Source organism: Schistocerca piceifrons, chromosome 10, assembly GCF_021461385.2.
Source record: "Schistocerca piceifrons isolate TAMUIC-IGC-003096 chromosome 10, iqSchPice1.1, whole genome shotgun sequence".
Lineage (NCBI taxonomy): Eukaryota > Metazoa > Arthropoda > Insecta > Orthoptera > Acrididae > Schistocerca > Schistocerca piceifrons.
Genome location: NC_060147.1, coordinates 88,434,622 through 88,456,551, shown reverse-complemented (window position 1 = coordinate 88,456,551; position 21,930 = coordinate 88,434,622). Strand labels below are relative to the sequence as shown.

The following is a 21,930-nucleotide window of genomic DNA, read 5'->3' as shown; positions in this document are numbered from 1 at the left end:
CCGGCCTAGCTCGCCTCCTGCAGATGCTGCGGCTCATGACGACACTGGGTGTTGTTGGTGCAGCAGCGGGCAATGAATCGGTTGAACCGATGCCAACGCCCACCTCTGATGCCCTTAAATAGTGCAGACCGCTGCTTAATCCGCCAGTTATGTGGTGCCGTGTTTATTAGAATGTTCTTGATGAGTTGGCTAATGCAACTGCGCTACACGTGGCCCGCGCCTGCGTAATTCTGCTAATGCTGTGTTCTGGCTGTTGATGGCTGCCGTGCACGTACACACATACTGGCGCTCATTGCAAAACTGTGTCACCTGCATAATGCGCTGCCCCACCTTCGTCCGCCGTCTGCCATGAGGCTGGCGCATCGCGCACTGAAACACACTAAATCACAATTTTGCACCATATTTCCCAAAAATAACCCCTTGTCCTCTACACCTGGCAGCCAGAGCTCACTGTAGGCCAAGCTTTAAAAAATTACAGATTATGACCCTACCGTCAATATTTATACGACAGTGTGTAATGCATATCAAGGAAGACTATTCCAGTTATCAACAGTATGTCATGCGACATAATTATAACACAAGAAACAAGCAGGACATAGTTTCTTTCCAATGTAACTATAAAAAAACACAAAAGTGCTTCCTATACAAGTCCATAAAATTATTTAATGCCATACTCCAACTTATCAGGGATCTTCCAATTCAACAATTCAAAAAAAAAAAAAAAGTAAAAGAATTTCTTCTTGAGCTCAGCATTTATGAAACTGATGAACTTTTAAGAGAGGCAAAGAATGTGTTATGATGACGCTCTATGTGATCAGTTTGTATATGCTTCTATATCTGAGTAAGTCTGTAATTGGCTAAATTTACTATGAAATTTCAATTGGTACCAGAAGTTTCTCTGTTTTGTATTTGTGTGAAGGTACTATAATTATTTGTGTAACATTTATACTATGTAATATTGACTTTTGTAATGCCTCAGATGATCTCTGAGGTTTCTACAACAATAAAAATCAATCAATCAATCATAGAATTAGTGATGTTTTGCAAGGGTGGTAGTTCACAGTGCCCCTACAGAAAGCCACAAACTGTGGCATCATATTAGTTGCTTCCGTGAACTTGTTTTACTCTGAAACACTGATTTGATTGATTTGATTTGATTTATTTGCCCATCTTCAAGCATTTTCCATGCAGTAGATATCATCGTTTTACATACATTGTATAGCTACATTATAAGTCATACATTTTAACATGTTGAAGGAATATATATGCTTTATACTGGACACATTCAGTAATCTTTGAATATAAATGCATCATGCAGAATGACAAAAGGAAAATCAGTACATGTTACACATCACACATGCTGAGAAAATCATTTTAATAAATATAAATGAGATATGCTTGATACATTTTAATCATTAAGTATAAATGCATCATGAAAAAAAAACACAACAGTATGATATAATACCATTTTTGGACAAATTCAAGTAAAATAGTGGTCATATCATACAGCAGCTTTAGTAGATAAGATTATTTTTATTACAAATTTAAATTGTAACAATGGAAAATCCAGGATGGAATGTAACAATATTAGAAAAGGAAAGTTGCTACTCACTATATAGCAGAGATGCTGAGTCGCGATAGGCACAACGAAAAGATTCACACAATTATAGCTTTCGGCCATTAAGGCCTTTGTCAGCAATAGACACACATACACACAGGCACACACACAAACTCATGCAAATGCAACTTGCACTCACGTCTGCAGTCTCAGATAATAGAAACCAGAGGTGGTTTCAGTTATATTTTATCTGGTTTCGGCCTTGATGGCCGAAAGCTATAATTGTGTGAATCTTTTTGTTGTACTTATTGCGACTCAGCATCTCTGCTAAATGGTGAGTAGCAACTTTCCTTTTCTAATGTTGTTACATTTTAAATTCTTCTATTGTGTAGCAGCATTTTGTTTACACCACCTTTTTGTAATATTTCTGAAGACCTTCTGTAGTGCACTGTGTGCTGTAGGTAGTAACATTAAATAATTGTATCCCTAGGCACATGTAACTATTTTGGTTTGTTTTTAAGTCTTGTAACTGGGATATCCATCATCTGCATTTGGCGTGTGTCATGGTTTATATATAGACTCAAAAAGTCTGTGGCTGTCTTGGTTTTCCATCATATGCACCATGCAGCTGATGATAACCAGTGTTATACTGTCAGTATTTTGAGCTCTTACAAATATTTTCGACATGATACATGGATTCTTAATCCAGCAACGCAACTAGGGCCTTTTTCTGCCAAATACAAATTCTTTTTGTTCTGGAGGAATTGCCCCATAACAGCACTGCATACATGAGGTGGCTGTGAAAGAGCCTTAATAGGAGTTCATCAGTAACTTGAAGATCACATAAGTCCTAAGTATAGATAGAAGATAGGTGACTCAAGCTAACGTTTTGCATACATAACATGAGTCTCCAAAGTTAATTTTGGATCAAGGTGAATGCCAAGAAGATTAACTGAGGAATTACAGTTACTGTTGTTACATAGGCTGGAAAGAATATTTACACTTTTAGAGTGTTTAATTTGTAATTCATTTGTTCTGAAGCATATACTCGATATTGTGAGTTGCTCTGCACTTTTTTTGCTTTATTGTGTCCAAGGCCATTTCAACTGTAACAATGGTGCTGTCATTTGCATGTAGTCTGGGCTTACATTGCACCATATTGCTTTTCCAAACACTTGAAACACACAAAAGTAATACCAATACTAAAAAATGGTGTTGTGGAAAACCACAGACCAATTTTATTATCATTTTGCGTTTCCAAAACAATGGAGGCCATAATGAGCAGTAGACAAATGAAGTACTAAAATAAATACAGCCTGCTCTGCAATGAACAATTTGGTTTCAGGCCCACAAGAGGTACACAGTCAGCTAGCTGTAACACAGTTTACTGAAGTCATACTTGAAGACAAGGGCAGGAATGCAACATGCACTTTTTTGGATCTATCATTCGACAAAGTTCGCTGCAGAATTTTACTACATGAATTAGAGCTACTGGGTGTGTATGGCACAGAAGAGGTAAGTCATACTTGGAAAACTGGGTGCAAAGAGTTGAAAACACACATATTTCTAAAGGACTAGCAGTAAAATGCTTATCAGATCCAAGATATGTTAATATAGGGGTCCCACCAGGGACGTATATTGGGCCCAATCCTCTTCGTTATACATATAAATGATTTATCGCAGAGTTTCAGGTATGGGAAAAAATACTATTTGCTAATGACAGCATGTTAGTGATTAAAGATAAAAATTCATCTCAGTTAACACAAAAATCCAATGATGCTTTTATAGAAGTCCACAACAGGTCACTACAAAATAGAGTAACTATGAATGTCAAAAAGACAAATTGTAAAAAATTCTGAGTAAATAAAAAAACAGTGATACTACATTGAAAGTAAACAATAATGAACTACTCATAGACTGTGTAACTGATGCCAAATTCTTGGGGCTGAATGTACACTGTCAATTGAAATGGGCAGAACACGTAAGAATTTTGGCAATGAGGCTAACCTCAACAGGTTATGCCCTGTGAATCTTTTTATCAGTGTGCAATATTTCATGCCTCAAAGTAGCCTACTTTGGATATATGCGTACAGTCCTCAAGTATGGAATAATGTTTTGGGGAATAAGTGCTGGGAATATACAGACTATTTTCAAGATACAGAAAAGAGCAGTATAAATGGTGACAAATATTAATAACAGAGCACACTATAAAGAATTGTTCAAAAAGCTAGAAATTCTATCAGTTCTGTGTGAATACATCTAACACAACATAATGTATATAATAAAAAATATTAATCTCTACACCTCAGACATCACGATACATGACCACGGAACCAAATCTAGAGAGTGTTTACTTCTAAATAGAAGAAACAAGTCAAAAACTCAAAATCATATATTGTGCCATGGAATAAAATTGTACAATAAAAGATACAAATGATCCACACGCTTTTAGCCAAAATCTAAAATATATTTACTAGATAGTAGCTACTACACTGTAAGTGAATATTTAATATGACTGTAGATAGTAATTTCACGTTCAGGAACATTGTACTATGTAACAATTTATAACCTGTTTAAAAAAGTAAAACTAAGTATAGGACCATAAATACTTAAGAGAGATGTTTATTTTAATACGGAATATTGTACAAACATTTGATGACATCCATACAGTGTATGTTGTTCTACAGACGAATAAATCAATCAATCAGTCAATCAACTCATTTGTATAAATTATGAAAAACAATGGTGTAAGCGAAGAACCTTGTGGGACACCTTGTGTTGCAATAGTGTGTTTGAGTTGTTTTTATTAAAATGTACAATTTGTCTTCTCTCACTCAGATATGATGTAATCAGAGACAGAGGTTTATCTTTAAAACCATTTTAATAGAACTCTGTGGCTGATAGAGTCAAAAGCTTTACTTAGTCTACAAGTATAGCATTTACAGAAAGTTTGGATTCCAATGCAGACAAAGTGAAAGAAATAATATTTTCCACCTCTTTCATAGTTGATAAGTCGGGTCTGAATCCATACTGTGAATCCCTAAGAATGTTGTTGGCAGATAGATGCTTATGGTTTTGGAGTTACATACAGTGCTTTGCTACTGTGTATTAGAGAAATTGGTCTACAGTTTCTTGGACACGAGTTATCTCCTTTTTTGTTGAGTGATGTGACCAGTGTAGTTTTTAAACATGCTGGGAAATAACCGCTAGTAATTATCCAATTTGCAGGTAAACAGAGTGGGTGTACTATTATGTCCCCATTTTTTAAAGTACAAAATTAGATAAACTATTAATTTTGCAGTTGATTTTATGATATGAAATAGCTGAACCTTTTTCCATTCACATGTAGAAGAAATGTGATCAAAATGTATGAAATGGATAGCACCCCTTAGGGTCAGTTCATATTTATTATCTGACTCAGTTGCAATAGAGGAACTAACGTCACAAGCATTAGCAAAACAGGCAGTAAATTAAATTTGGACCGTCGGTATCGCTTTATAATTATTGTTTCTTTGGAATTGTCATTTGCCTTAAACTTTGCTAACACGGTTTCTGATCTGTATTTACTATTTAATTGAATGTAGGTAGCCTTTTCTGCATCTTAATTTGTATATTCATCATAAACAGAAGCAAGTAAAAAAATATATGAAAATCTAAACTGGACTTTGAAACATAGTCTTTGGTTTTAAGTGGTGTATCTGTGGAAGAGTTTTGCATCAAACATCAGACAAGGTGTTTATGTTTGTATGTTTTTTTTTTGTGTGGTGCAAGCACGAGAAGAATTCAAAAATAAAGTTGTTGTGTTGTTATAGTTCATTCACGGATTTATATAACAAAGGTATGTTAAATCTTGCTCAGATAAATATCAAGCGGTCATGGATTCTCGTAATTACTATGTATGCACACAGTTATGCCACAGAAAACTGAGTCGATTTAATGTTTAATCTTTAAATATATGTTAATTTAGCCTCATTCTGATCTATACTGCTAACAATTGATATCTCCTGACGACGATTAGGATATCTTTATTGCAGAATGTCTACTGTAGTTGCGAAAGATAATTGTTTATTGTGTTGCGTACTTTTTGTTTACATTTTGAATTGATGTTTGTAGAAAGGAGCACACTGTTTATCACAACTCGGTAGAAAATTCAGGTGTATCAAATCACATTTCGTTGATTTTAACATTTACAACAACTTTTTAACTGTTGTTTTAGATTTCCGTAGACTTTTGAAAACAATCAAACATATTCCTTTTCTGTTACATCTCTGAAGGAAATGTCAACTGCCAGAAAAAGGAGCAGTCAAATGTACGATAAAGTTACGTTATTGTAGCCGAGATGCGAAATAAAACTTATTACGATTAATCTAGAGACCGACTTTGTAAACAAAAACCAATTCATTGTGAAAAACTTCAGTAACCAAGTTCCACAGACCTGTACAGCAGATGTAGGCACCAGTATACTTAAAAATAGCCTGCTTTTTCTGTGGGTCCTTGTGAACTAAAGCTATTTGGTAATAGAATGAGTCAATGCACAGTTTACAGAATGTTTATTAGAAAATTTATAAACAGAATGGTTAATATAACATGAAAAGAGTAAGAGCATGTATGAATGAATCACACATTACAATGAAAAATTTTCAATAGGTCAGCTTTGACCATTGATGTAATGTCAACCGATGCTGTGATGTAATGTTTTGGTGCAGATTTTCACAGTTTAGTAGTTACTTGGTGGTGAAGCCAACAAATGTGAAAGAAAAAAACTAGGTAGTGGTAACTCATTGATCTGTAGCTTTGTTCGAGGTAAAGATAAAGTTGGAAAGTGACAGTTTTGTTGTGAAAGCAAAAAACATGGTTGTGATGACAGACTGATCTGTAGCTTAGCCCATCTGAAAAAATTGCCACTGATATCACGTTGTAGTTGCCATGTTGTTTACAATGTTTGTCACGTTTCCTGTGTCACTAGTCGAAGCAGGCAAGTAATACCAAACTTTCCTCTGTATCTATTCTCAACCACAGCAGGAACCTCCTGTACAGAATAGGAGGAGTGTGCCACGGGGAAAGCTTTTGGCTCAGATATGAAGACATGAGGTTTATCACACATTTGTTTCATTTCTGCTGGAAATCTATAAAAAATTAAACTTGTTAAATAGTGCAAATTTTATTGGTGACTTTCAAATGAATAAAATATATCTGGTACACACAGTGTGTTTATAAATGTATGGTGCAGTTTTAATAATTAATAACAAATGAATTTATAACTTTATGTGGGCAAGCCTTACAGCTTAAGCAGCAGCAATTGTCCAATAACAATCCTTATTATGTGCACCCTTGGTCGAACGACTCACATATACACGGAAATCAAATTCATCCCATACTTGGTGTAGCATGCCCTTCATTATGGGGTGCAGTACATGCTTTATCTGATAAGACACTTTCTCAAGGACTACCGGCATTGGCTGTACACAAACTCAGTCTTTCACAAACCCTCACAGAAAGAAATTGCAAAGTGTTAAATATGGTGCATGGGGTTGTAAGTTGTTGTCTGCTGTTGCAGCATGTCCAATCCAGCATTGGTAAAGAACATGATTAAGAAGCTCTCATACATTAATGTGAAAATGGTGCAGAGCACAAACACGTTGCAAAGGTAGTCATCATAACTGGTATTCAGCTGTGGTAACAATGAGGTTTCAGACATGTCTCAAAATGAGTTACCTGCCTGCATTTGTTGTTTGAAGAAAAATAGGCAGTGGGCTTTCTTGCACAACATCTCACAGGAAACATTCACTTTTGTAGAGACCTGCTGATGTTCAGTTACAGACACTGTGCATGTGCATTTCACAACTTATTTGGGAAGTGGCTTCATCACAGAAGAAGAGTCTTTCTACTAAACCAACATCTTCCATTTTTAACTGCAGCTCTTCACAAATGTCAAGCCTTCTCACTTTGTTGGCGTAAGAGCCCCCACTAATACCACTCTGTACAGATTAACACATAGCTGCTTACACAACACCTTCCGCACCGTAATCTTTGGTGCAAACGATTCACTGCTTGCTTTACTAAGTAACTTGCAACGCTGTTGGTGAAGTGCCTCGTGTACTCCATTTGTATCAGACACATAAGGTTGACCAAGACTCTTCCTTGTACTAAGGCATCCGGTTCCTACAAACTGTCGGAACCACCTCCCTTTGTTATTCTTGTGTGGTGGATCTTTCCTAAACTATGCACAAAACTCAAGCTGCACTGTAGCCACAGATCTGGAAACTTCAAAATGGAGCGCACAGAAGGCCTTTTCTTGTTGTGATGCCGTCTAGGAAACAGACTCTGCACCTGTGGAGAGTGTATGCAAACAAACAGCAGGTAATGCATCAAAAACTTGGACAGTTGCTGCTGCTTATGCTCTAGGCATGCCCAAATAAAGTAATAAATCCAGAATGAGGTTTTCACTCTGCAGCAGAGTGTGCGCTGATATGAAACTTCCTGGCAGATTAAAACTGTGTGCCGGACCGAGACTCTAACTTGGGACCTTTGCCTTTCGCGGACAAGTGCTCTACCATCTAAGCTACCCAAGCACGACTCGCGCCCCATCCTCACAGCTTTACTTCCGCCAGTACCTCGTCTCCTACTTTCCAAACTTCACAGAAGCTCTCCTGCGAACCTTGCAGAACTAGCACTCCTGGAAGAAACGATATTGCAGAGACATGGCTTAGCCAGAGTCTGGGGGATGTTTCCAGAATGAGATTTTCACTCTGCAGCGGAGTGTGCGCTGATATGAAACTTCCTGGCAGATTAAAACTGTGTGCCAGACCTAGACTCGAACTCGTTACCTTTGCAAGGTTCGCAGGAGAGCTTCTGTGAAGTTTGGAAAGTTGGAGACAGGGTACTGGTGGAAGTAAAGCTGTGAGGACAGGGCATGAGTCGTGCTTGGGTAGCTCAGATGGTAGAGCACTTGCTCGCGAAAGGCAAAGGTCCCTAGTTCGAGTCTTGGTCCGGCCCACAGTTTTAATCTGCCAGGAAGTTACAAAGTACTAAATCAATTTGTTACTGATTTTTAAAACTGTACCAATTCATTATAAAACTCTATATATGACACAATTTTCCTGGGCCATTTTAGAAGCAGCACCACCAAGAAAATACACATGCCCACAATGTTGCTTCTTGACAATGGAAAGACTGAGAGATTTGAAATGTATATAGCTAAACATTCCATCCTATATTTGGAATTGGCACCAGGGCTATGCGTAGTGCCAGTTTGTACAGTGTTCTCAGCCCCTCGGATAGTTTTTCCACTTTGCTGCTTGGGCACTGTCCACTAGGGCACATAATGGAGCTGAGTACTTCTTGTCTGATGTATGGAGGACACATGCACATATGTAGTGACATGGGAAACAAGGGACCTTGATTCTTTTAAGGCAGTTCTGTGGTGAAAGATTATGGTAGAAGGAAATATGCTGACACTAACATGACTCATCGCTTCAGAAATATCTTGGTTTTTCCACTGTGAAAAGTCTCTTTGAACTGAACAAATTATGGTTAATTGAGTAAACTGAACTGGACCATTTAATTTTGCTGTTTAGTTTGTCATCAATTAAACTCATATACTCCATTTTCTTATTGAAGAAAGTAAATCTGAGTGTGAAGTTCAAAGGAAATGTTTGTCTTCCTCACATGTTTCAAGTGAAGAAATTAGGAGCTGTGAGATTCTTCCCAGTGGTGATCTGCAACGATGTTTTGAACTATCCAAAATCAAGTCCATATATTACCGTGACTTATGCTTCGATCCCTTGCTTACATTTATCACTGCCGTATTTCTGAGCATTAACTGCTAACAAAGGACCAGAAACAAAAAACTACAATGATTTTTTTTTTTTTTTTTTTTTTTTTTTTTTTTTAAAAAAGATTAGATTTGAAATTTATATTTTCAGCAACGATGGCCCTCGCAACCACAAGAGAACGGCGTAACAATGCTGGCAACCGCATGGCAAAGTTGCTGAATGAGGAAGAGGAAGATGAGTTCTACAAGACCACATATGGTGGATTCAGTGAAAATGAAAATGATGACGATTATCAGTAAGTCATTTTGATTCTCCATGTACTTAAAGCATGCTTTAACTTTGTTCTGGTTCATTGTTTTCACATAATGTTGGACAAAAATATTTTTGTATCATTCTAATTAGATAAACTTTAAATTAATGTAATTTGAAAGGGGAGCCAGTGCAGTCTGAAGACAGAAAATTACAGTTATGTCTCCCTCAGATCCACCAGGAATAATGGGAGTCCTTCAAATAATGTAGATTGCCCTTCAGTTACCTAAACTCACCTCACGCAGCATGGCTTATGTATCTAGCAGGTAACTGTTGGGCCCCAGCATGACAGTGCAAGGTACCAATATGCTCTACAAAGCCATCTGCAAAAATGTGATTTTTCAGGGGGTCATATCTCAGGTTCTATTGGTCCCAGAGATTAGGTGCCATGCAGTGGTGGCTCGTGCAAAATTATATCACTGTGCCAAAATGTAGTGGCCTATAGCCTTTTGACTTACCATGGTAGTAATTGTAACTAAATTGATTATGTTAATTTGACATCTATAAATTGAACTAGAATGAGATTTTCACTCTGCAGCGGAGTGTGCGCTGATATGAAACTTCCTGGCAGATTAAAACTGTGTGCCCGACCGAGACTCGAACTCGGGACCTTTGCCTTTCGCGGGCAAGTGCTCTACCATCTGAGCTACCCAAGCACGACTCACGCCCGGTCCTCACAGCTTTACTTCTGCCAGTCTCATCTCCTACCTTCCAAACTTTACAAAAGCTCTCCTGCAAACCTTGCAGAACTAGCACTCCTGAAAGAAAGGATACTGCGGAGACATGACTTAGCCACAGCCTGGGGGATGTTTCCAGAATGAGATTTTCACTCTGCAGCGGAGTGTGTGCTGATATGAAACTTCCTGGCAGATTAAAACAAATTGAGCAAATCAGCTGGTTCTTTTGCATTAGGTGTGGTCTAGGGTGGAGCTTAGGCGGCATATGAAAGCACCACTTGTTCGTGGGCAGGTACTGAGAAAATCCCGAAAAACCATGAGTTTTTGTTGTGAAAATTACCAGTTGGGGGCATGGCCACTTCTGTAATTTCTATTCATTGCAGTTCATCAAAATTTTCACCATATATTCTTAAGATGATATTCTTGAGGAATATCAGAACTTTTTTCAATATCATTATCTGTTGCCAAGGTCCAGAGGCTCAAAGTTACTGTACTTCTGAATGTAATGTCTGGCATGAGGTGTAAATGTAGCTTTAACAGTCACAGTGAACACATGACCAAAGTTCTAGGGTCATCACAGCTGTTCTAACGTCACCAAACTATATTTTTTGCCAGCATTTTTTCACCTGTAAAACTTTGGCGCACTGTCTGTATATTGGGCACTTCGCATCAATACAAATATGCGCAAGGTGGTTTTGCAGTGGGATAAAACGAGTCTTAACATGACTGAAAAGAACATAAAATGACTGCCAGAAGTCATGTAAAACTGGAAATACTGTAAATTTAATAAAATATTTCTAATGACATTTTTACTTTTTTTAACCCCTAACAGATTTTTTCCTCCCCTCGAAATTGTTGAAAATCAATGCTAATAAAATCCCGAGTTTTTCATGCACTGGACTTTGACTAAAGTATCCAGAAACTAGACGTCTTTTTTTAGTTTTTGTGTTGCTATGAAGTCTAACCATGTATTTCACAATGGTTTCCTATGAACATAAATCATGTAGCAGCTGGCTGGAGCACAGTTGAAGTATTTATCTTGTACCACAGATGAGCACTTGTCACTCGAATGACGAAATCAGCACTTTCAGTCTCAAATGAAGTAACGTCACATTCTTCTTCACTGTCTGAACTACTAAATTCCATGTCAGCCATGAAACTATTGTCTAAACAACAGTGTAGGAGAGAATCTGAAAGCGTGCATTTTGTTGTCGTGTACCCAAAGCAACACCCAGTAAAAACAATATCAAGTGGCAACAACCTGAACGAAAATATGACAGCCAGACTACAAATGTAGTACCAGACACTCTCTAGTGGCCAAACATTTAACTATCATTGCTACAATGGATATAAGTGGGATTTTATTTTTTTGGAGATCTCTTCTTAAGTTGACCAGGCATACTCGGGATTTTAAATTTCTGTCAAAATAATAAAAATTATGTAACTCAGAGTTTTATGTTAAGGGGTTAAGATACATATCATAAGGCAGGTGTTTTAGATGAATTGTGATCGGTGAGTAGAGTATTTAGAAAAAATGTAAAGCAAACAATTTTACATTATCCGTAGCTATTCATTGTTTACGTGTGTCAAGGTATATAAATGTGTGGAAGATTATAAAACTTTACTCACCCATAGAATTAATTTCATATAAGCAGCACACCCTGCTGCAGTAGAGAAAGGAAGGAAAGCAGCAGAAAAATGCACCTGTTGGAGCAGAAAAAAAGGTGAATATTATCCTTTTTAAAAGACTTTGACAGAAAGGTAAAGAACCAGCTGTCTCGACCCTCATTTCGCCTCCCTCACCAAAAATTTTGGCATGGAAACACATTTGTGTTTTCTTGTACTGAAAGCGTATAGCAGAAAGACAATGACCAGTGGAGTGAGAGAGGAGACAGTGCCAGTGAGAGAGAAGAAAGAGGAGACGATGATGGTGGGAGACAGAAAGTGGCAGTGAAAGAGAAAGAGAGGTGGATGAAGACAGTAGAAGTAAGAGCCAAAGAGAGAGAGAGGAGATATTGATGGTCATTGAGAGACAGTGGCAGTAAAAGAGAAAGAGTGGTGAATGGAGTAGAAGTGGGAGCAAAAGAGAGAGGAGTCAATGGAAATTAAATATATAGATGAATGGAAACCATACATAGGCTTGAGGGATGTGTGGACTATCCCAGGCTGGTGAACTTGAACACGTAGATGTAGTGGAGGGTGCATTTTGGACCAAAATTTTAAAGACGTGTATATAGGGAAAAAGAAAGTTGGACCTCTAGAATTTTTGTGCTGCTGAGATATGGCAGAGAGAGCAGCAGGGGAAATAGAAGGGAAAAATGAGACATTGTAACTGAGAGTGGAGACAGGACAGTGGGATTTACTATGAATCAATGAGAGGAAAGAAGACAGTGGAAACAGACATATATAGACAATGGCAGTGAGATGTAGATGCTGAGTATGAAGGCTTAACTACAAAGAGAGACTGGGTAAAAGGATTTAGAATTTTCTGTGCGAAAAGAATGCAAAAACATTTGGATGCCAAAGTTTTTGGTGAGGGAAGTGGAATGAGGATCAAGGCAACTGGAACCCCACTTTTGTGTAAGTCCTTAAAGAGGATAATATTCACCTTTTTGTGCTGTGACTGAAACATTTTTCTACCGGTAATTATATACAATCTCCCTGAAGATACTGTCTGTACATTGTCTTCTTGAATGCAAAGTAGCTTGAGAAATTTATTTTTTTAATCAAAACTGTAATGGATTTTTCAGATCTGAAGAAGAAGCAGAGGATGAAGTTGACTCAGATTTCAGTATTGAGGAAAATGATGAGCCTATATCTGAAAATGAAGATGACCAGCCTAAGAAGAAGAGGAGGCTGGTGACAAAGGCTTATAAGGTTTGTGCATAGAATGTTGTGATTATGCAAGATGTTAGCAGATCTCTCTCACTAACCTGCACCTTGTACAGTGTACAACAGTGCCTCTTTGTAGACTCTGAGGGCCTTCTTACAGGAATGGTGTCAAAATCCTCAACAGCAGTTGTATTTGTAACTAGGCAATCTGGATTTTCTTGCTGTTACAGACATACAATGAAATGACTGCCATACAATACTGAAACATGAGAAAATTGTCCCGTCTCATTTGGCTTAGGCTTTTCTATCTTTGGATGCTGCTGTCCAATTATTCTTGGTTCAGTTTGCCATTGTTTCATTGCTATATTTCTTATGGATATAAGAGACATACTTTGCATCTTATTTCTCTTACTTCCAGTCTTCCTCAGTCTGGAGTCGTTCTGTACCATTTCAGCAACCTGTTTCCCGAAACAGTTGTTCACAATTTTATCTTTTATTTATATACAGTTGTAAAATCTCTAAGTGAATAACTGGCCTGTATTCTGTCAAAAACTTGTATTATAATTATTTAGAATGTAATTTTTAGTTATTACCAAGAGCTACTGATAAAATAAACCTTCATTCACTTCCATGTTGTTGAAACCATCATCAGGCAACATAGAATTTTTGGCGTAATCTCTGTGGTAGCACTCTTACCGTGTAGTTTCTGTACAAGTTGTAGATAGTATTTTGCTCTCTGTTTGATCCTTGCTACTTTCAGAATTTCAAAGAGTGTATGCCAGTCAACAGTGTCAATGCTATAAATGTGGGTTTATTGTTCTTCAGTCTATCTTTTAGGATAAATTGTAGGGTCAGTATTGCCTCGTATATTCCCAAAGTTCTCTAAAACGCAAATTGATCTCCCCTGAGGTCAGCTTATACCAGTTTTCCCATTCTTCTGTAAATAATTTGAATCAGTATTTTGCAGGCACACCTGGTTCAGTAATATTCTCCAATGTCAGCTCCTGTCTTCTTTGGAACAGAAATATTACATTCTTCTTGAAGTTTGAGGGTGTTTCGCCTGTCTCATGTATCTTGCACACCAGGTAAAATGTCTTTGTCATGACAGGCTTTCCCAAGGATTTCGATAATTCTGAGGAAACGTCGTCTAATCCAGGAGCCTTGTTTCGACTTAGGTCTTTCAATGCTGTGTAAAATTTTTCCCATACTATCAGGTCCATCTCATCTTCATATACTTATTTTTGTCTTTCCCCAGTATTGTCTTCAATTTTGTTTCCTTTGTATATATTCCTTTCAAATTTCCCTTCTTTGCTTATTATTAGTATTCCATTTGTTTTCCTGTATTCATATATGTGCTTCTATATTATTCAAAGGCCTCTTTAATTTTCGTGTAGATGGCATCTCATGTTTCTCCTAGCCAAGCATGATTCTGCAGCCCTGCATTTCTTGTTAAGCTATTCCTGCTTCACTATTTTGCACTTCCTGTCAGAGTCATTTTTTATACATCCGTGTTCGCTTTTGTCTGCTTCATTTTATGCACGTTTTCTTTTTTTCAATTAAATACAATATGTCTTGTATTATTCATGAATTTCTACTAGGAGTTGCCATTTTGCCTATGTCATCCTTTGATGCCTTCACTACTTCATCTCTCAAAACTACCCATTAATCTTCAGTTTTGTTCCTGTCTTCTATGTCAAGTTAATTGTTGCCTAATGCTGTTTTTGAAACTCTCAACAACCTTGATTTTTCCAATTTATCAAAGTTCCATCTCCTCTGTTTCCTACTTCTTTTGCAGTCTCTTCAGTTTGTAACCAATAAAGTATGGTCAGAATCCATATCTGTTCCTGGAGATGGTTTGCAGTCTGAAATGTGGCTTCAGAATCTTTTTGTCTTTATGATGTATGGAAAGTTCAGATTGTTTTGTTTTGCCATTATGTACTCTATCTAAAACAGCTGCCTCTTCTCCAGGTCTCTTTCATGATTCCTAAACCAGGAATCAGCAATGATTAAATTATACTTGACAAAAAATTCTATCCGATAGATCCTTTTCATGCCTAAGTCCATGTTCTCCTATGATTTTTCCTTCTATTCATTTACCTACTTTTGAATTCCAGTCTCCCAACACAGTTAAGTTATCATCTCCCATAACTACCTGAATAATCTTTTATTTCATGGTACATTCTTTCATTCTATTTGTCAGCTGTGGGACTAGTCAACATACAGACTTGTACCAGTGTAGTGGATGTTGGTTTCATTCTATCTTGGCTATAATAATGCATTCACCTTGCTGTTCATGGTAACTTACCCATACTTCTACTTTCTTATTCATTATTAGACTCACTGCTGAGATTACCTCTATTTGATTTTGTGTTGGTAATCCTTTTATAACCTGACCCAAAATCCTGTTCTTCTTGCCACTGGACTTAACTAATTCACATAATATATCACTTCACTCCATCCATCTCCCTCACTGAATTCACAATCAGAAAGACTCCGAGGACACAGAAATTCATGTTCTTTGACCTCAGAAATTCCTTTTCTAAATAAATAAAGTTTATCATTAGCAAAAGACGCAACATAAGCTACACTGCCCTTGGCTGCTACTGTGATAGGACATTTGTACTCTTCACCAACACCAGCTATTTAATAAAATATTCTCCACCTGAAGATGCTAATGCGAATCATCGAAACATGTAGTGGCAAAATACATAAAAAAGTGATTGTTTTGTTTTCATTTATCAACAGTCACAGCCCTTATAATTCTGTCCTTTATGTATGAAATAATCAACTATGGAATATACAAACTACTTTTTTGAGACATTGTGTTTACTTTGCTTTATGTTTATTTTCCAGGAACCACGTGTGGTCTTGCGAAAAGTAGACAAGCAGCCTCAAGATGACAAGCCACCTACAGAAGAGAAAAAAGAGGAAAAAAAGCCAAGGAGGCGGCGGAGGCAGTTTAAAGAAAACCTAGAGAACTACGGTACAGTGCCTTTTGTGCTGTTCACTTGCACGTGTCCAAAACATGACTCAGTGTCAGGAAGTGCCAAGCATTAGTAGCTTGTATGGTAGTAGTTGCTTTGTGCATAATGGTTGGGAAATAACTTTACACAGTAGCAGCCAGAAAGATGTCTCAGTGGAATGAGTGTACACAGAAGTGGACAGAAGTGAGCACGGTTGACATACGTAGGCCAGTAGAATATCCCTGTATTCACTTTCAAACAATAAAAACTCCATATAGTAAAATCAACAATGTAGGAAAACGTAGATTGGTACTTACTGTAAAGAAGACATTTTAAATTGCAGACAGGCACAATTGAAAGACACTTGAACAAAGCTGTCGACCACAGCCTTCATCAGCAAAAGAGAAACAGAGAAATACGCACAGTTCATACGCACAAGCAAGCACACCTCATACAATCATTACCACCAACTCCGGCAGAATGTATTCTGGCCTGAGCTGCTGCAGTCGATGGTCATGTGTGCGTTAGGTGTGCATGCAAACAAAATATTTACATTATGTTTGTTTATTTTCATTACCTTCCAGTTCAAATAAAAACGTGGATCATTTGCACTTCAGTATTGCCGCTATCATTATCACCATACAATTACTCATGAAAAAACCCCACTGCCATTTGAACTTGTCAGACCAAGCAACCACAAGCCTCTCCCGTCACTCTGCAAGTAATTGGCCCAACTCGCTCAACACTCTCCCAAACTGCCTACCATCAGCTGACATGGCTTCTTTTATTACAGTTGCTTCTGATGACATCATTGTGTCAGCATCAGTCAATCTGTGTATCAGAATTACACAATTTCTTCTCAATAAAATTATCATTTATACTATTTCAGATGACACTGAAAGGCAATTTTAAGCAATATATGGTGCAGCAAAATAGAATATGGTGACCCTCACAGAATGCCAATTCTGTTCACATGAAAATCGTGTTTATAATATATTGACAGAACCTTGGCCCAAAAATAAACAGAAACAAAAGGCCATATAGAAGTATCAAAAACAAAAATGGAATAGAATGTGTGTGTGTGTGTGTGTGTGTGTGTGTGAGAGAGAGAGAGAGAGAGAGAGAGAGAGAGAGAGAGAGAGAGAGAGAGAGAGAATGAGTGCGCAATGCACGTACACGTGTGTGTGCGTGTCTGTTTTCAGATTTTAACCAATGTACATTCAAGTATGGAGTAACAACAATATGGAAAGGATAGACTGCTACTCACCACACAGAGGAGGTATTGAGTCATGACTCAGTACCCCCTTAGCAGTCTATCCTTTCCATATAGTTGTAAATTCGGTTCTTAGAGTGACCATGTGTTTCCATAACCCAGATAAATTCATCTCAGTTGGCGAAGTAGTCTAATAAGTCAGTTGTGAATAACCTGTTTTTCCAACCAAACTCATTTTCCTCAATAAATAAACCACCTAATCAAAGGAATAATTTCAAAAATAATGTTGTAGGCTCTCTCATCACCACCATAGAGAGAGAAAAGATTTAAAAGAACAGCAGGGGTGATGACAGTAATTAGTTGCTTCAGTTTAAATTTATGTCAGTTAATTCAGTTATTCAAGCTGAGTGGCAATTAGATGGTGCTGGTAAGAAAAGAAAGAAAAAAGAACAGTAACAAACATTCTGCACTCACTTGAAAGTATATTCAGACTCATCAGTAAACATTACTTTCTGTTTAAACTATCCTATATATACAACTTCTTGACTTCTTTGCTTTGTGAAAATGAAATGTATCATGAAAAATAATCTTCATGCTCTCCATAAATTATTTCAGTTCTCTTGGATAATAGCATTTGATTCCACATAACATATCTTCAGCATCGACTCAGAATGAAACTTTTTATTACTAAGTTTCATGTTTATATTTAACACATCAAAGGTAGCAGGCCAGCTTGAACTAGCTTTTTTAACTCATCAAACAGAACAAGAAATTATACACAGTCATAATCGTAAACATTATTCTGGTGCTGCAACAGTGATGAGACATTACCGAGATAATACATGAGCACTCATCTAAGGAGAGATCACCTTTGACACATTGCAGTTGGCAAACAAGCACTCTACAGTTTGGTTTGGTCTTCAGAGGCATCATGTATTCTCCCAGTGACCAACTGTTACATGTAAACAGAAAACACAGTTTGTGCAGATACATAGTGAACATATGTTTCAACACAATAAAAGATGTAAAATGCTTGTTCATTCAGCATTTTGTTGGCTGTTGAAAGTAGTTAGTCTCACAGATAGGTTGGTGGCATTACACATTGTACGAAGACAAGGGTTTCTTACCATTCAGTATGTGTATGGAACACAAGAATAATTACCATTTAATGCCTCTGTGTACATTGTAACCTTATTTTTGTAAACCCTTCAGGAGCAGTATATGCTAAATTCTTCTCTTAATGCTGGTTCTCAAAACCTTGCAAGTAGGCTTTCATGGAATATTTGGTGTCTGTCTTCAGGTTTCTGACAGTTGAGATTTTTCCATGATGCTTTCTCATGGTTCCAGTGAACCTTTGACCGTTTTTGCCACACTTCTTTGTATACTTGTACATTCATAATCCCCTGTTAGTCCTATTAGGTATGACACCACATATTTGAGCAATGTTGTATGATGCATTGCTTTAATGTTTTTTAAGCATCACTTCATAGACTGACGGCATTTCCCCAATACCCTGCCAGTGAACTGTAGTCTATTATCTGCTTTACCTACGACTGGACCCATGTGATAGTTTCTTTTCATATTCCTACAAATTGTTACGTCTAGGTATTTGCATGAGATAATCAATTCCAACTTTGATCATCAATGTTTTATTCTCAGAATACAACTTTTCTGTACGTCGCGAAGTGAAGTGCACAAATTTATATTTCTGCATGTTTAAAGCAAGTTGTCAGCCTATGCACGACTTTGAAGTACTATCCAAATTTGAGTGGATAATAGTGCAGCTTTTCTCAAGCAGCTCTTCATTAAGATTACTGCATTATTTGCAAAATATTGTTCACAAAATTCTGAATTTACTAGTAATGTTGTCCACTGTGTGATTAATAGACAGCATGATCAAGGTCCCAATACACTTTCCTGGAGCACACCGGAGGTGATTTCTACATCTGTCAGTGATATCCAAGATGACTTGCCGCTTCCTCCCTATCAGGCATCCTCAGCCTAATCACAAATGTTTTATGATACTCCTGATGCTTGTATTTATGTTAATACAGTCAGTATTGAACTGTGTGAATGCCTCAGTACTGATGGCGTCGTGACATTAAATCCTAATATTCTTTCCTATGCCCCAGAATTATCTCAACATTATTTGATGCAGACATGGCTCTGTTTCTATCTTAATATGCACCGAAATTGTTCTATACTGTGTTGTAAACACTGTGTTATAAAGGGTTGATTGATTTATGTGACTCAATTTTTTTCCTCTCTAAACAAGTGAAGCAATAAGTAGAATTTAAACATGAGTTTTGTGATATATTGAGATAATTTTCAAATCTACATAGTGGTGACACATCTCTATGCAAATATTTTAGAAGTGGTCTTCATTGCAATTTTTCTTTAGTTATTTATTGAAACATTTTGAAAATATAAGTAATGTAAACTATTTTTCTCTCTATATATTGCCATAAAGATTAGTACAGCCTTTTAAAGATTCCAGTTCACCCAAGATTCGTTGTTGCAACAGCACATATGGAGTACATTATAACATTTACAGATCAACAGCACTAGGGGTTACGAGGTACCAATTATCGATACATGTTGAAACGTACATTTTACTGCATGGTCAACAATGGAAGCGCTAACTGTGGCACCCAGTTGATCGTGCAGATGGCGAATGCTATGCCATGCCTGCTCTACCTGTTCTGTCAGGGTTGTTGGTTGAAGAGTTGCACAAGTTACTTCTGTCCCACCATGTTCCTCACATGCTCAGTTGCTGACAAGTTTGGAGATTGTGCTGGCAAGGGAAGTTCCTGCACGTTTTTCAGAGCACATTGAGTTTCATGAGCAGTGTGTGGGCGAGTATTATCTGTTGGAACAACACATCACCTACCTGTTGCAAGAACAGCAAAAGAACAAGCCTAACAACATTCTGCATGTACCAAGCGCTAGTTGCCATCCCATCTAGAAACATCAAAGTTGAGCGAGAGTTGTAGCTTATCAAACCCCAGACCATAAGGCCTGGAGTGGGACCATTGCATGTCAGATAAATGCCCTCTACGAGACAGCGCTCATGAGGTCTGTGCCGTATGCACAAGTGATCATCATTTACATACAGGCAGAATCTCTTTTCATCGTTGAAAGCCAGTCTATCTTCCAGGTGATCCTCTGATGGCACTAGTCAAGCCATGCACATAATGCTGTGACATGAGTGAAAGACGGGCTAGAGTTGTATGTGCCCATAGTCGCACTGCTAATAATCAGTTTGCAACAGTTCGTGTTGACACATCTGAGCTCACAAGCTATCTTATCTTTGCTGCAGAAGCTATACAATGTGTCACTGCTGCCCTTACAATACAACAATCCTGGCATGTGTCTGTACTGCGTGGTTGTTCAGAACTTATCTGTGGGTGTGAGAATGGTCAGGTGACTACTGATAGCAGCATAATTACACAACTGATGCAGCACATCACATCCAACTTGTGTGGCATTTCTCCAGTAGGGCCATCTCACCACTTGGAAGTCACAGTTTGACCCCTTTCAAACTTGCTCAGTTGGCTGTAGGAAACACGAATACATCTCCTTTCATTGTTGCTCACTTGCTTTACACATTTCCAGTACACTGAGGCTTCTGGTTGTGAGCATTTCATGTTAAAGGGTTGACACAGATGGTGCTCTGGTAGCTATGTCACTATGCTATCTGTAGGCGACAATGCGCTGTGCTATAATTGTGTCCTTGATGCCTGAGAAATTACTTGTTTTGTACTACTGTTGTAGCATAAAAATTGAAAGTGTCTGAGTAATTTCTTATACATATTTTTCCTCTTTATAACAATTCACAAGGAGATTTCTAATATTACTGAAATACGCAATTTCAGAAAGGAAGTCTATCCGGCGTTCAACTTTAGCAAAATCGGCAGCGACGTTACAGAGGATGAAGGATCGCGATGAAGAGGGTCGAAGGCGGAAGCGTAAAGGTCCTCGAAGTTGGGAGTTCTACCAGCCGACGCAGGAGGAGCTGCTGGAAGAAGCCAAGATCACAGAGGAGGAGAACCTCCTGTCACTGGGTGAGAACTGCAGATTGGCACCTTTAATTGCTAGGTGTACTGCTTACAGCTTTGTTTCTACAACTTTACCAAATACTTTTTTTTTTTTTCAAGAAATGTTAAGATTGTAAACAGGAAAAGCTATATTTGTAAGAATGCAGTGTCTTGCAGTGGTAACATTGAATAAAAAGTTCTTGGGTTTCTGGTAATGATGAGTGATTAAAATTACATTGACAATGACTAAGGAGTGCTTGGCCAAAAGCTCATGTGATTTTAACCACTTGATGTGACTGGAAACCCAAGAACTTTTTATTCAAAGCTATATTTGAATGCTATATGTTTTGGTTTTGCTAGTGTAAAATCTGATTACACAGATGAACTTCAATTCAGTGCTAATTATTGCAGAAATAAATTGAAAAGGGAATTCTATTATTCATATACATAAGGAAACATGAACTTTCTGTTTAAATTTCTTTCACAACCAATTTAAATCTAAAGAAACACATAAAACATAAGATCAAAGTGAAATTCAGTGTTCATAGTGGCATGCAGTGTGATAC

At 37.6% G+C, this 21,930-nt stretch overlaps 1 protein-coding gene across 2 annotated transcripts in view; it reads left to right on the top strand.

Annotated features, from left to right (window-relative positions):
• Positions 1-4,727: 4,727 nt before the first annotated feature.
• The window catches only part of LOC124718839 (putative mediator of RNA polymerase II transcription subunit 12), a 52,473-nt gene continuing 35,270 nt past the window's right edge, over positions 4,728-21,930 (top strand). The window contains exons 1-5 of one of the 2 annotated variants that reach the window (XM_047244463.1): positions 4,728-4,767; positions 9,484-9,628; positions 13,070-13,196; positions 16,005-16,134; positions 21,203-21,391. In XM_047244463.1, the coding sequence (XP_047100419.1) occupies positions 9,489-9,628; positions 13,070-13,196; positions 16,005-16,134; positions 21,203-21,391 (586 nt within the window). In that variant the 5' untranslated portion in view covers positions 4,728-4,767; positions 9,484-9,488. Of the gene's footprint in view, positions 4,768-5,272; positions 5,397-9,483; positions 9,629-13,069; positions 13,197-16,004; positions 16,135-21,202; positions 21,392-21,930 lie in introns of those variants that run through there. The other variant, XM_047244462.1, reaches the window with a different exon arrangement.